Here is a 15,431-nt window from a genome sequence, read left to right as displayed (position 1 = left end):
ATCATCATCGCCACCACTACCACCACAGCCACAACCATCTCGGTCATTGCCTTCATCATCAACAGTCACTATCATTAGGAAAATTACTCATTATTAGTTATTCACCATAAGACATAATCAACTAGACTTGAAATGTTTATTTTAAAACATTTAAAAAACATATTGGAATATTTGTGTTAAAAACAATAATTTCACTAAAGAAATGTTAATTGATAAGGAATGCTAAATTTGTCACTCTGCTTTAGCATCTGTAGCCTGACAGTGTAGAATGGCAGGAGGATGAGGGAAACAAGAATGTAGACTATATTAATAAGACTGTATTCCAATATCAAATAACAAATTTCAACACTGCAGACTGCTATTACTTTTGTGCCCAATTAATGAGAACTCTTTTCCATATATTCTCATTTATAAGGGAAATATGTTTATAAGAATATGCACTTCTCAAAGATGCATTCAGTAATAAATTACCTATGAAAATGACTATAATGAGATTTTTAAAATTAAACTTTTTCTTTCAAGGTAATTTAGGTATTTCAAATCCTAAAAGATGATGCTGTGAAAGTGCTGCACTCCATATGGCAGCAAATTTGGAAAACTCAGCAGTGGCCACAGGACTGGAAAAGGTCAGTTTTCATTCCAATCCCAAAGAAAGGCAATGCCAAAGAATGCTCAAACTACTGCACAATTGCACTCATCTCACACACTAGCAAAGTAATGCTCAAAATTCTCCAAGCCAGGCTTCAACAATATGTGAACCGTGAACTTCCAGATGTTCAAGCTGGTTTTAGAAAAGGCAGAGGAACCAGAGATCAAATTGACAACATCCGCTGAATCATCAAAAAAGCAAGAGAGTTCCAGAAAAACATCTATTTCTGCTTTATTGACTATGCCAAAACCTTTGACTGTCTGGATCACAATAAACTGTGGAAGATTCTGAAAGAGATGGGAATACCAGACCACCTGATCTGCCTCTTGAGAAATTTGTATGCAGGTCAGGAAGCAACAGTTAGAACTGGACACAGAACAACAGACTGGTTCCAAATAGGAAAAGGAGTACATCAAGGCTGTATACTGTCACCCTGCTTATTTAACTTATATGCAGAGTACATCATGAGAAACACTGGGCTGGAGGCAGCACAAGCTGGAATCAAGATTTTTGGGAGAAATATCAATCACCTCAGATATGCAGATGACACCACCCTTATGGCAGAAAGTGAAGAGGAACTGAAAAGCCTCTTGATGACAGTGAAAGAGGAGAGTGGAAAAGTTGGCTTAAAGCTCAACATTCAGAAAACAAAGATCATGGTATCTGGTCCCATCACTTCATGGCAAATAGATGGAGAAACAGTGGAAACAGTGTCAGACTTTATTTTTTTTTGGCTCCAAAATCACTGCAGATGGTGTCTGTAGCCATGAAATAAAAAGATGCTTACTCCTTGGAAGAAAAGTTATGACCAACCTAGACAGTATATTAAAAAGCATGTTGATATATGGCAAAACCAATACAATATTGTAAAGTTAAAAAATAAATAAATAAATAAATAAAAATAAATAAAAAGCAGAGACATTACTTTGCCAACAAAGGTCTGTCTAGTCAAGGCTATGGTTTACCCAGTAGTCATGTATGGGTATGAGAACTGAACTATAAAGAAAGCTGAGTGCCAAAGAATTGATGTCTTTGAACTGTGGTGTTGAAGACTCTTGAGAGTCCCTTGGACTGCAAGGAGATCCAATCAGTCCATCCTAAAGGAAATCAGTCCTTAATGTTCATTGGAAGGACTGATGCTGAAGCTGAAACTCCAATATTTGCCACCTGACTCATTTGAAAAGACCCTGACGCTGGGAAAGATTGAAGGCGAGAGGAGAAGGGGACAACAGAGGATGAGATGGTTTGATAGCATCACCGACTCAATGGACATGAGTTTGAGTAAACTCCAGGAGTTGGTGATGGACAGGGAGGCCTGGTGTGCTGTAGTCCATGGGGTTGCAAAGAGTCAGACACTACTGAGCGACTGAACTGAACTGATCCCTCCTGCCCCTCATTTTTTTTTTTTTTTGGTAGTGTAGGGTTTATTGTGGACAAATTCTTTCACCTTTAATTTGTTTGAGATTTTTTCTCTCTTTTTTATTTTTGAAGAATATGCTACCACAAATAGAATATGGAACTGATTTTTCTCTTTCAGTTTTAAAGATGTAATTTCAATGTTCTTTGACTTATGTTTTTAAGTAACAGATCAGTTATATTTTTTGCTCCTCTGAAAGCAATGTCCCCTCTATCATGATTGCTTTTAGACTTTTTCTCTTTTCTTTGGTTTTCATTGGTATAAGTATGATATGCTTAGGTGTGGTGTATTTTATATTCATATTGCTTATGGTTTCCTGGGCTATTTTTTCCTAGGAAAGAACAGAAACTGCTTCAGTTTTTGTTGTGGTAAAAACATATAGCATACATTTTACCATCTTAAGCACTTAGAAAATTTTATTGAGGTATAGTTACTTTATAATGTTTAGTTTCTACTGTACAGCAAAGTAAATCAGCTCTGTGTATACATTATGTATCCCCTGTTTTTTGTATTTCTTTCCCATTTAGGTCTCCATAGAGCACAGAATAGAGTTCCCTGTGCTACACAGTTAGGTTATCATTAGTTATCTATTTTAGACATACTGTCAATAATGTATATATTCCAAATCCTAATTCATCCCACCACTCCCTCTTGGTATCCATACATTCAGACATATTTCTGTGTCTGTGTCTCTATTTCTGCTTTGTAAATAAGATAATCTAAAACCAATTCTGGGCTTTTAAAAAAAATTCTGTGGGTTCATTATTTCATGAAATCATGGAAATTTTCATCTATAATCTTTAAAAATATTCTATTTACTCCAATTCTCACCTAACCCACCATTTGAAACTCTGATTACACATATGTTGACATTGTTCTAAAGTCTATGGTTGCTGTGGTCTTTATCGTTTTTCTATCTGCATTTTAGTATGATAATTTCCATTGTTCTGTTTTGCTTTTAGCAAAACTTTCTTTGGCTGTGCTGAGCCTGCTATTAAGTCAACCTAATGAATTTTTAATTTCCAATACTGTATTTTTCAGTTTTGAATTTTTTGGAAAAATCTCCTTTATTTTTACTGTTTTAATAGATCTGTTGGAATTTGCCATTTGTTAGTTAATTTTGTATTTCTTTCAACTAAATTTAAATACTAAATAATCAGAGAAGCTACTTTAAAGTCTTTGCTAATAGCAACATTCAGGTCACATGTGGATCTGATTTTACTGAATATTTTTTCTTCTTGATTATGAGTCACATTTTCCTGTTTCTTTTAAAATTTTTATTGGCGTATAGTTGATTTACAATGTTGTGTTAGATTCAGGGGTACGGCAAAGGAAACAAAGTGTATATGTACAGCACTCTTGTTTAGATTCTTTTCCCATATAGGTCATTACAAATTGTTGAGTATTGTTCCCCATGCTATACAGCAGGTCCTTATTAGTTATCTCTTTTATATGTAGTAGTGTGTATATATGTCAATCCCAATCTCCCAGTTTATTCCCCCCATCCTGCTTCCCCCCAGTAACCAGAAGCTTGTTTTCTACATCTGTGACTTTATTTCTGCTTTTACATAAGTTCATTTTACCATTTTTTAAGGTTCCATGCATGAAAAGCATCATATGATACTTATACTTCTCTGATGTATTTTCCTCAGTATGACACTCTCTAAGTCCATCCGTGTTGCTGCAAATGGCATTGTTTCATTCTTTTTATGGCTGAGTAATATTCCATTGTTTGTTTATACCAAATCTTCTTTATCCATTCCTCTTTTGATGGACATTTAGGTTGCTTCTATGTTCTGGCTATTGTAAATAGTGCTGCAATGAACATTAGGGTGCATATATCTTTTTAAATTATGGTTTTCTTTGGATATATGCCCAGGAGTAGGATTTCTGGAATCCTATAACAGCTCTATTTCTTGATAATGGGTCATAATTTCCTGCTTCTTTGTATTTATAGTAATTTTTCATTTTATGATGATGGACATCAGGAATATACTGTACAGACTGTAGATCATGTTATTCTTCTCTACAGAATGTTCGAGTTTGTCCTTGGCTGCAGGTAATTTACTAGATCACCTCGATCCTGTTGAGATCTGAATTCAGGCTTTGCAAAGATGGATCCAGTTCAGTTTTGCCCTTAGTCTGAAGACTAGCTCTTACTTCGAAGGTATCAGTTTCAGATCTCATCCTAATTCCTGGTATGCAAATGCCTGGAGGTCTTTATCTTTGGGTTCTTCATCTCCATACTTTGCCCCACAAATTTCAGCTATCTTAGCATCCTTGAGCATTGATCTTTATTTATTCTACTCGTACAGACTGTTGTAATTTGCTTGGGTTCCACTTCACTATGCTTTGTTTGGAAATTGTCATTAGGGAGAAAGTTAGGATGAATGTGTCAGTCACCTTACATTCTTGCCTTCTCTCAAGAATTTCATCTCTGTGCTGTCTGCTTCCCAAAGCTTGCAGATAGTTGCTTTATATTATCTCCAGTCTGATAGTTGCTTATGGTCACAGGGTAAGTGTGATAATAGCTGTTCTGCTATACTTGAAATCAGAAGTCTGATTACTATAGCTTGTTCTTTGTGTGCCTGCCAAGCTGAAGGTCATATGGAAACATGGACCAGGAGAGGCTGGAAACCTGGAGATGTGAACTAGATCTGTGACCCTGGGCAACTGGCTTTACTCCCTTGGGTCTTCTCTGTGTCTCTAAGATGTGGATAAGTATCAGTTCTGTGGATATGCAAGTTTCTGGCATTGGAACCACTAGAGAAGGTTTAAAAATATGGCTGCCATTTATACCCACAGACATGCTGATTCAGAGGATGTGGGTGGAGCCCAGAATTTTTCCTTTTTCCTTCTTTTAGTTTGATTGAGCTATAACTAACATACAGCATTGTATATATTTAAGGTGTACAGCATACTTATTTGACTTACATTATGAAATTATTATTATAATACATTTAGTGATAACTTATCATCACTATAGATAATTATCATCTCATATAGATATGACATTAAAGAAATAGGAAAAAAAATTTTTGTGATGAGAACTCAGAATTTACTTTCAACTTTCATATATAACATTCAGCTGTGTTAATTTTATTTATCATACTGTACATTATATTCCTAATACTTACTCATCTTATAATTGGAACTTCGTACCTTTTGACTGTCTTCATCCATCTCTACCCCCACTCCTTGCCCCAGCCCCTGCCTCTGGGGGCCATAAATCTGATCTCTTTTTCTATGAGTTTGTTGATTTTGGAAGAGTAACTGACCTACAACTCTATGTTAGCTCCTGTTACACCACATGGTGATTTGATATTTCTGTATGTTTCAAAGTGATCACTATAGTAAGTCGAGCTACAATATGTCACTATACAAAGATAGTATAGTTATCTTATATATTCCCCAGACTGTACATTTTATACCCACGACTCATTTATTTTGCAACTGGAAGTTTATATCTCTTAATTTCCCTCACTTGTCTCAGAATTTCTTTTTAATAAACACTCTAGGAAATTGTGGTGCTTAGCCATGTTTGTGAAACACTGGATTTGGTAATTTCCTGAGTCTTTTCAGGTCAAAATTCTGAGTATGTAAGCTTGATATTAAAGAAAGTAAGAAAAGATGGAAAGATCAAGACAAAGGATAAACAATTTTTGACAAGGCAGAAGTTTGTGTTGGGGAGGAGAAGATAAAGACAGAAACAAACCAGAGAGGAAGAACAAATTTGGATGTATCACTGCACTGGGAATCTTATCTAACAGGATTCAGTCTGTGAGCCTGAGAAGCTGGGAAGTCAATAGAGAGGAGCATTCGATGAAAAGTGGGTGGTGCACTGGGATGACCCAGAGGGATGGGATGGGGAGGGAGGTGGGAGGGGGGTTCAGGATGGGGAACACACGTACACCCATGGCGGATTCAAGTCAATGTATAGCAAAACCAATACAATATTGTAAAGTAAAATAAATAAACAGAAAAAAAACTTATATATATAAAAAAAAGTGGGTGGAAGGCAGGGACAGCCAAAGGGAGTTTTAATTCAGAGAAAGGCTGCTCCTGGCAGAAGTTGAAAGCAGTTACCTGATAGAGATTCTTTGTTACCATTAAATTTACACCCCTTGAGAAGATAAGGGCAGGGAATCACAAAAATTTCCTTGTTAAAACTAGATACAGTGCAGTTCTTCCTGAAATAAATTGGAATATAAATACATTATTGAGTGTCCTACCCTAAATTTTATGAGTATATATAGCCCTTGGTGTTACTATTTCCTTGATACACTTCTTGTTTTTATTAAAGTCATTGCATATTTGTTACTTTCCAACAGACTGCCAGATTTGTGAAGGCAGGGACATTGCTTTATGGATTTCAGCAGCTCTCACCGGAAGGAAGTTTAAACTAGTGATTACAAAATAAGTACCTGGAGTTAGATAGATCCAGGCATGTGGGCTCTGAAACACAATGTCCCTCTGAGCAACTTACCTTTAAAATGAATATTATTATTGTGAGAAATAAATAATATATGTGTATGGTGTTTTCGATCTTGGTAGCCAGAACTCAGTGTAAAGGATTTGTGTTATGCACAGTATTGGATATTCAAGAAATGGTGATGACAGCCATTTTTATCACAGTGATTTTTCTCTTAATTGTACCAGATCAGTGTTTGTTGAAAGAAACTGTCTCTAGAAGCCAAATTAAGCACTATCAAGGGTATAAGCAAACATTTCTTCCTCTGGGAAAATAATCTCTCAGAAAATGGTCTTGAGGGAGTTTCTAAATAATCAAGTCATTGAGATCTACAATCCTAATAAAACTGCCTATTCTCCTGTTATCCACGAGTCAGGAAAGGGCACAATATTCTTCGTTGTAGCTGGAGGGTGTTTTGGGAAGTTAGTAATTGGAAATCAAGCTCTTCAAGACAGAAAGAGATACAAGATAAATGAGAAGTTATGATTCTCTGGAGCAGACTGGGAGGAGAGAGTTCTGAACTCAAAGCTGTCCTCTTCTATTGATGTGGTCATTTTCTTCCCAGGACCATTGTGGACAAGAGACACTGAAGTATAGCATTACAGTTCTACACCAAAGGAAAGTGAGTGTGTGCCTGGTCAGTCATGTAATGTGGTGGTTACCAGTGCAAACCGTGAGAGGCAGACTGCCCAAGTTCACCTTCTGGCTGCTACTCAGCAGTTTTGGGACTTGGATGAGTTACTTAACTCAGTTGTCTCATCTACAAAATGAGGATAAAAATATAGTCACATAGCTCTTCGTACACGTAAGTAACCACTTAATAAGTGCTAGCTTAAAATATTATCATTAAACCTAAGGCCACTAGAGTTAGGAGATTTTGGAAAAAATATCACCCCACTTTTTTGATGTGATAGCAGTGACCCAGAGGTGGGAGCTCTGAGAAGTCAGAGTGTCTTCTGCCAGTCAAGATTCTTTCCTGGGAAAGTCCCCAAGTGTCAGCAACTGAAACAGAGGCAGGAGAGAGGGGACACAGAAAATGGACTGACTTAAAGATCTAAAAGATATCTATCTTACTTTTGAATGAGTTTTCTGCTTTTTGCTTTCTCAAGTAGTGCCAGTTCTCACTCTGGAGGCCTAGTCTAGCCTCTTTATTGTCCTCTGGAAGTGAAAGACACTAGGGTTATGAGGTAGGTCCATAGCAAACAGTAGAAACCTTCCTTCCATACTAGAGCTCAAATATCTCTGTGGATTCCATTCTCAGGAATGGACAGTGGGTACTGGGAGGTTGGTGGTCTTGTTTCTAAGCGGGTCTCTTTTCTTTCCCCCATGGACCGGATTTTCTCCAGGGGAGAATGGCAGCTGAGAACACTTCAATGACAGAATTCATCCTCGCAGGCTTAACAGACCAGCCAGGACTCCAGATCCCCCTCTTTCTCCTGTTTCTAGGTTTCTACATGGTCACCGTAGTGGGGAACCTGGGCTTGATAACACTGATTGGGTTGAACTCGCACCTGCACACCCCCATGTACTTCTTCCTCTTCAACCTCTCCTTAATAGACTTCTGTTACTCCACTACCATCACTCCCAAAATGCTGATGAGTTTTGTCTCAAGGAAGAACAGCATCTTGCATGCAGAGTGTTTGACTCAACTGTTTTTCTTCTGCTTCTTTGTCATCTCTGAGTCCTTCGTCCTGTCAGCGATGGCATATGACCGCTATGTGGCTATCTGTAAGCCACTGGTGTACACAGTCACCATGTCTCCTAAGGTCTGTTTACTGCTTTTGTTGGGTGTGTATGTGATGGGGTTTTCAGGGGCCATGGCCCACACAGGAAGCATAGCAAGCCTGATCTTCTGTGCTGACAACCTCATCAATCATTTCATGTGTGACATCCCACCTCTCCTTGAGCTCTCCTGTACTAGCTCTTATGTGCATGAACTGGTGGTCTTCATATTTGTGGCTATCGACATTGGAATGCCCATTGTCACCATCTCCGTCTCTTATGCTCTAATCCTTTCCAGCATTCTCCGCATTCACTCCACTGAGGGCAGGTCCAAAGCTTTCAGTACATGCAGCTCCCACATAATTGTGGTTTTCCTTTTCTTTGGTTCTGGGGCTTTTGTGTATCTCAAACCACCTTCCGTTTTGCCCCTTGACCAAGGGAAAGTGTCGTCCCTGTTCTATACCATTGTGGTGCCCATGTTAAATCCACTGATATATAGTTTGAGGAACAAGGGTGTCAAAGCTGCCCTGAGGAAAACCTTGGGGAAAATTAATTTCTTGAGAAAGGAGTAATATTTGGAGAAAAAGATACAATGCTTTGTTTATCAGTGTTTTCAATGAAGAATGCAAATTCCAGTTTTTTTCCCCTTTTATATAGAAAGGGAGCTTTAAGTCTTTTTTTTTCTTTTTTTTTTAAATTTTATTTTATTTTTAAACTCTACATAATTTTATTAGTTTTGCCAAATATCAAAATGAATCCGCCACTGGTATACATGTGTTCCCCATCCTGAACCTTCCTCCCTCCTCCCTCCCCATACCATCCCTCTGGGTCGTCCCAGTGCTCTAGCCCCAAGCATCCAGTATCGTGCCTCAAACCTGGACTGGTTTACGTTTAGATCAATGTTTAGTACAGACCTATTTTACATGTCCCTTGACCCACCTTTAGTGTTCCAAGACTATTTTATGAAAACTTTCTGCAATTATTGATAATTTAATTTTGAATGGGTTAAATTATATGTAACCCATTAAATTTATAATTTATATATAATTTAAACTAATCTCCTCAATAACAGATGTTGGAGAATTAGAAGTATTATATGTTTTCCAGGCCCATACAGCTAACTGGTGCCACAGTTGGGACTGGAATCAAGTCCCTTGAATTCCAATTTACTTTGTTTTCCTTTATGCTATGCTTTCTTGCTTCACTTTGTTGCTGCCTTTGCAGATTTCATTTTTAAGTATGATAACAACAGACTGGTTCAAATAGGAAAAGGAGTACATCAAGGCTGTATATTGTCACCCTGCTTATTTAACTTATAATGCTGAGTACATCATGAGAAACGCTGGGCTGGAAGAAGCACAAGCTAGAATCAAGATTGCTGGGAGAAATATCAATCACCTCAGATATGCAGATGACACCACCTTTATGGCAGAAAGTGGAGAGGAACTAAAGAGCCTCTTAATGAAAGTGAAAGAGGAGAGTGAAAAAGTTGGCTTAAAGCTCAACATTCAGAAAACTAAGATCATGGCATCTTGTCCCATCACTTCATGGGAAATAGTTGGGGAAACAGTGGAAACAGGGTCAGACTTTATTTTTTTGGGCTCCGAAATCACTGCAGATGGTGACTCTAGCCATGAAATTAAACACGCTTACTCCTTGGAAGGAAAATTATGACCAACCTAGATAGCATATTGAAAAGCAGAGACATTACTTTGCCAACAAAGGTCCGTCTAGTCAAGGATCTGGTTTTTCCAGTGGTCATGTATGAATGTGAGAGTTGGACTGTGAAGAAAGCTGAGCGCCAAAAAATTGATGGTTTTGAACTGTGGTGTTGGAGAAGACTCTTGAGAGTCCCTTGGACTGCAAGGAGATCCAACCAGTTCATTCTAAAGGAGATCAGTCCTGGGTGTTCATTGGAAGGCCTGATGCTAAAGCTGAAACTCCAATACTTTGGCCACCTCATGTGAAGAGTTGACTCATTGGAAAAGACTCTGATGCTGGGAGGGATTTGGGGGCAGGAGGAGAAGGGGACAGCAGAGGATGAGATGGCTGGATGGCATCACCAACTCGATGGACATGAGTTTGAGTGAACTCTGGGAGTTGGTGATGGACAGGGAGGCCTGGCGTGCTGTGATTCATGGGGTCGCAAAGAGTCGGACATGACTGAGTGACTGAACTGAACTGAACTGATCAGCATATTAAAGCCTGATTCTGCTTACAGTAATTTAATTTACTTCACAACAAGTCATTTTTGAATATTGCATTTTGACCAATGACAATAGAGCTTTGTTAAAATTGTGTTGTGGGGGTGGCAAGTATGTAAGTCTGAGATACTAGGTGAAGCATGGTAATTCCTTGTTATGCATGGCAGCTGCAGGAACTGGCCTAGTGATTATGAACTTCTATAGGTTTAATAGTTAGAAAGATGCTGAGTGGAAAGTTTCAGACATTATTTCAAGACTAGGAGAGTCAGATTTCATAATTTTTTCCTAAGGATTATTTTGGGCATTTCAGCTGTGATGTAAAACTCTGGCTCAAGATACTCAACTAAGTGTAAGTTCTAATGAAGAAGTAAATAATTTGGGGATCTAGTTAGTTATCAAGGTAGTACTAAAAGCAGCAGACTATTAAAAGAGGCCATTTCCACAGAATTTTAAGGCACTATAGATTACACTGATCTTTTCATGCAGGCATGTGTGGGAAACACAGCCTTCCTCTCTACTGGTTTATCTATCTACAACATTGAGTGAAGTGGTCCAGAATACATCAGAACACTTTGATCTCAGTGATGTGTTAGAGATAAAGGAAGGTTTTTCGGAAAAGTGCTAGCATGTTAAGAGCTGAGGATTCACTGTCTTGTGAGTTTTTCTTGAGAAAGATTCTCTTTTGGGGAAAAGGCAACTTTGGATGAGTGATGGGGTTTGCCATTTAGTTGACACAGATCAAAGGTGAAGTTATAAAACTGAGAGTGTTGAAACACTGATTATGGGACCTGAGCACCTGCAGATTTTGTTATCCAAGGTGGGTCCTGTGACCAATCCTTTGCAGATGCTTAGGGATGACTATGCTTCAGTGTGGAAGTTTGCATTATTGGTCAGAATTCTGTCAGTTAGTAGTATTATGTATCTACACCTTGCCATGGTTTCATTTTCAGTTCAGTTCAGTTCAGTTCAGTCACTCAGTCGTGTCCAACTCTTTGCGACCCCATGAATTGCAGCATGCCAGGCCTCCCTGTCCATCACCAACTCCCAGAGTTCACCCAAACTCATGTCTGTCGAGTCGGTGATGCCATCCAGCCATCTCACCCTCTGTCGTCCCCTTCTCCTCCTGCCCCCAAATCCCTCCCAGCATCAGAGTCTTTTCCAACGAGTCAACTCTTCACATGAGGTGGCCAAAGTATTGGAGTTTCAGCTTTAGCATCAGTCCTTCCAATGAACACCCAGGACTGATCTCCTTTAGAATGGACTGTTTGGATGTCCTTGCAGTCCAAGGGACTCTCAAGAGTCTTCTCCAACACCACAGTTCAAAAGCATCAACTCTTCGGCACTCAGCCTTCTTCACAGTCCAACTCTCACATCCATACATGACCACAGGAAAAACCAGATCCTTGACTAGACGGACCTTTGTTGGCAAAGTAATGTCTCTGCTTTTGAATATGCTGTCTAGGTTGGTCATAACTTTCCTTCCAAGGAGTAAGCGTCTTTAGGTAGCATATATTTCTCTGCCTCACTGATGGTCAGCTAGGACACGTGAGCCATTTTGGTCAATCAGATATTAGCAGATGCGATGTAAGCAGGTGCAAGGGATGCGTTTGCAAGGTAGGACTTGCCCTGTCATGCTTCTGCTTTGAGAAGAGCTTCTCTTGGGTAATTGCTACTGTTTCTAACTGATTCTCACAACAAACACATGTGGAGTAGATATTTTTTTTCCATTTAGTGGCTTTTAATGTAATCACAGTTGTGTAATTATCATACAAAGATTTTATTTTATTTTACTCTTTGTATTAATAGAAAATCAGTTTATTTTTTAATTTTTATTTTATATTGGAGTAGAGATGATTAACAGTGTTGCTTTAATTTCAGGTGTAGAGCAAAGTGATTCAGTAACATGTACACATCTATCTATTCTTTTTCAAATTCTTTATCTGTTTAGACTATTACAGAGTATTGAGGAGAGTTCCCTGTGCTATATAGTAGTTTCTTGTTGGCTGTCTATTTTATTTAGTTTTATAATTAATTTTTATTGTAGTATACTTGCTTTCCAATGTTATGTTAGTTTCTACCATACAGCAAAGTGAATCAGCTATACATATATCCTCCTCCTTTTTGGATTTCCTTCCCATCTAGGTCACCACAGGGCACTGAGTTCCCTGTACTACACAATCAGTTCTCCTTAGTTATGTATTTACACAGAGTTTCAACAGTGTATATGTGTCATTTCCAATCTCTCAATTCCTCTCATCGCCACCTTCCTCCTTGGTATCTATACGTCATTCTCTACATCTGTGTCTTCACTTCTGCTTTGCAAGTATGATCACCTGTACCATTCTTCTAGATTCCACCTGTGCATTAAGGTATGATATTTGCTAAGTCTCCACATCCCCTGCCCTTACATACATTAATGAATATATAGAAGAAATAAGTATTAACCTTTGATATTAATCACGTTAGACCCTAGGCTAAGTAAATTCTTTCCTTAATTAAAACCCACTACACCCTCACCCTATAGGAATGTAACTTTATCTGGTACCTTCGGAAGGTGGAGTCTTTTTTAAGAATAATCACCCCTGGAGAAATAAGTGTCCTGGTTGACTGACCACTGTCACAAGGAGAGGGTCATAAATTGTCAGCAGGCCCCCTGGCCAGAAGATGATGTAACACCCCTAAGACCTCTGTATACATTTGTATGAAGCACCTGACTTTGATAAAAGTCAGGACTGCTGACCCCACGTGACTTTTGCATAACATCTCAGTGTATAAAAGTAGACCATGGAAAATAAAGAATTGGGATCAGTTTCTCGAAATACTGGTCTCCCCATGTCACTCTCTCTCTCAAACTCTGGCTGAGTCTCCATCTAGAGTGCGGAACCCACCAAGCTTACAAATTTTGCCTGGGCTTCTAAGATCCAACAGGGGAGGCCTCAGTGTCTCCTCTCCTTTGGGAGAACGGAAGGATGCCTGAGGCCTGCGTAAGTGGTGCAAACTTCTTGTCTTGAAGTTTTATTGGTCTCCCACGTAAACCAAGCTACTCAGCCTCTTTTCTCCACTGAATTCTCCTACTGAGCTATCCTCATTCTATTACTCTTTACACCTCTAATTAATATCTAATTGAAGCTATTGTATCTTGATCCTCGCTGACGCCGTTCCTGCCTCGAACTCCCTGGATCAGCTGGGGCTGGACCTAGGCAAGTAACCACTATAGAAAACAGTAGGGAAGTTCCTAAAAAAATAAAAAATAGACCCAGAGGGATGGTATGGGGAGGGAGGTGGGAGGGGGCTTCAGGATGGGGAACACATGTACACCCATGGCAGATGCATGTTGATGGATGGCAAAACCAATACAATATTGTAGAGTTAAAAAAAAAAAAAGAACTACTATAAGACCCAGTATCCTACTTCTGCAATATATCTAAGAGAATTGAAAGTAGGATTTGCATACCAATGTTCATGCAGCAGTGTGCACAATAGCTAAGAGGTGGGAGCAACCCATATGTCCATCAATGATGAATGAATAAACAAAATTTGATACATACATACAATGAAATAAACATTCATCCTGAAAAAGTAAGGAAATCCAGCCATAATGCTACAATGGATGAACCTGAGAATATTATGCTAAGTGAAATAAGCCAGCCACAAAAAGACAAATATTGTATGATTCCACTTAGATAAGCTATTTGAAATAGTCAAATTCATAAGAAGAGAAGTAGAATGGTAGTTACCAGGGGCTGCAGGGAGGAAGAAAAGGAGAGTTGTTGCGTAACGGGAATAGAGTTTCAGACTCACAAGATGAAAAATTTCCAGAGATCTTTTTCACAACAGTGTACACATAGCTAACACTGCTGAACTGAGCTATGCACTTAAAGTGCATATTAAGGTAGTAAATTTTATGTTATGGGTGTGTTTTTTTTAACCACAATAAAAAGTAAATAAAAAATAAACCTAATATGGTGTTAAATGAATTATGTTCTCATTTCCTACCTGGACAAACTACTTTAACAACGTTGGAAGGCCTGATTAGAATCCTAAGATGCTTTGAAGTTCCAAGCCAAAGGCAGTTGCTCAGGGAGAGCCACCCTGTTCTTAGGCACATGCCCATGGGCCATGGCTTATTCTCACTCCTCCTCATTTCCACTCCTCTTAAAATGTGAGGGCTGACACATACACAGCATAAACACCTCCAGTCCACGTGCTCAGTTCTCATCCTCATCCCCTGCATACAGTTTCTGCCTGATCTCCCCTTGGAGTGAACACATCACTCCAACACATCACATATGAGAATGGACTCATAGTATAGGTCTGAATAGACCCTTGAAGCTGAGGAGTCATGCTCCAAGCAAATATCTATGTGTGATCTTTTGAACTGGAGCATAAATGATTACAAGACTTTTCCTCACAGGCCTGGCAGGCCACAGGGGAAAGCTTCAGCTGGGTTTACCCTTCTATGTAAAGAAAAGGAAATACTCTACTCCAGCCCACTCTGGTGGCTTTCCTGGTGGCTCAGATGGTAAAGAATCTTCCTGCAATGCAGGAGACCTGAGTTCGATCCCTGGGTTGGGAAGATCCTTTAGAGAAGGAAATGGCTACTCACTCCAGTATTCTTGCCTAGAGAATGTCTTGAAGAGAGGAGCCTGGCAGGCTGCAGTCCATGAGGGCACAGAGAGTTGGACATGACTGAGCAACTAAGCACCTTAGCACCAGCCCACTGTTGCCATCCCATCCAGGCTTACATATGTTCAATGGTGAATTCTGGCAAATATTTTAAAAAGAAATGATATGCATTCTCTAAAATTTCTCTTGGAAGATATAAGCAGAGTAATTACTTCTAAGAACATTCTATGAAGTCAACATTACCTTACATCCAAAAGTAGACAAAGACAGTATATAAGAAAAACTAACAAAAACTATAGACTAATCTCTCTCATAAACACAGATGCAAAAATCTTCAACAAA

At 38.9% G+C, this 15,431-nt stretch overlaps 1 protein-coding gene across 1 annotated transcript; it reads left to right on the top strand.

Moving 5' to 3' along the window:
• Positions 1-7,889: 7,889 nt before the first annotated feature.
• LOC102273455 (olfactory receptor 8B12) lies at positions 7,890-8,831 on the top strand. Its single transcript, XM_005903944.2, has one exon. It carries the CDS (start codon positions 7,890-7,892, stop codon positions 8,829-8,831), a length of 942 nt encoding a protein of 313 aa, XP_005904006.2.
• The last annotated feature ends 6,600 nt before the right edge of the window (positions 8,832-15,431 follow it).

The sequence above is a fragment of the Bos mutus genome, chromosome 29 (assembly GCF_027580195.1).
Source record: "Bos mutus isolate GX-2022 chromosome 29, NWIPB_WYAK_1.1, whole genome shotgun sequence".
Taxonomy (NCBI): domain Eukaryota; kingdom Metazoa; phylum Chordata; class Mammalia; order Artiodactyla; family Bovidae; genus Bos; species Bos mutus.
The sequence above is the reverse complement of the archived record's forward strand: the minus strand, read 5'-3'. Positions and strand labels throughout refer to the sequence as shown.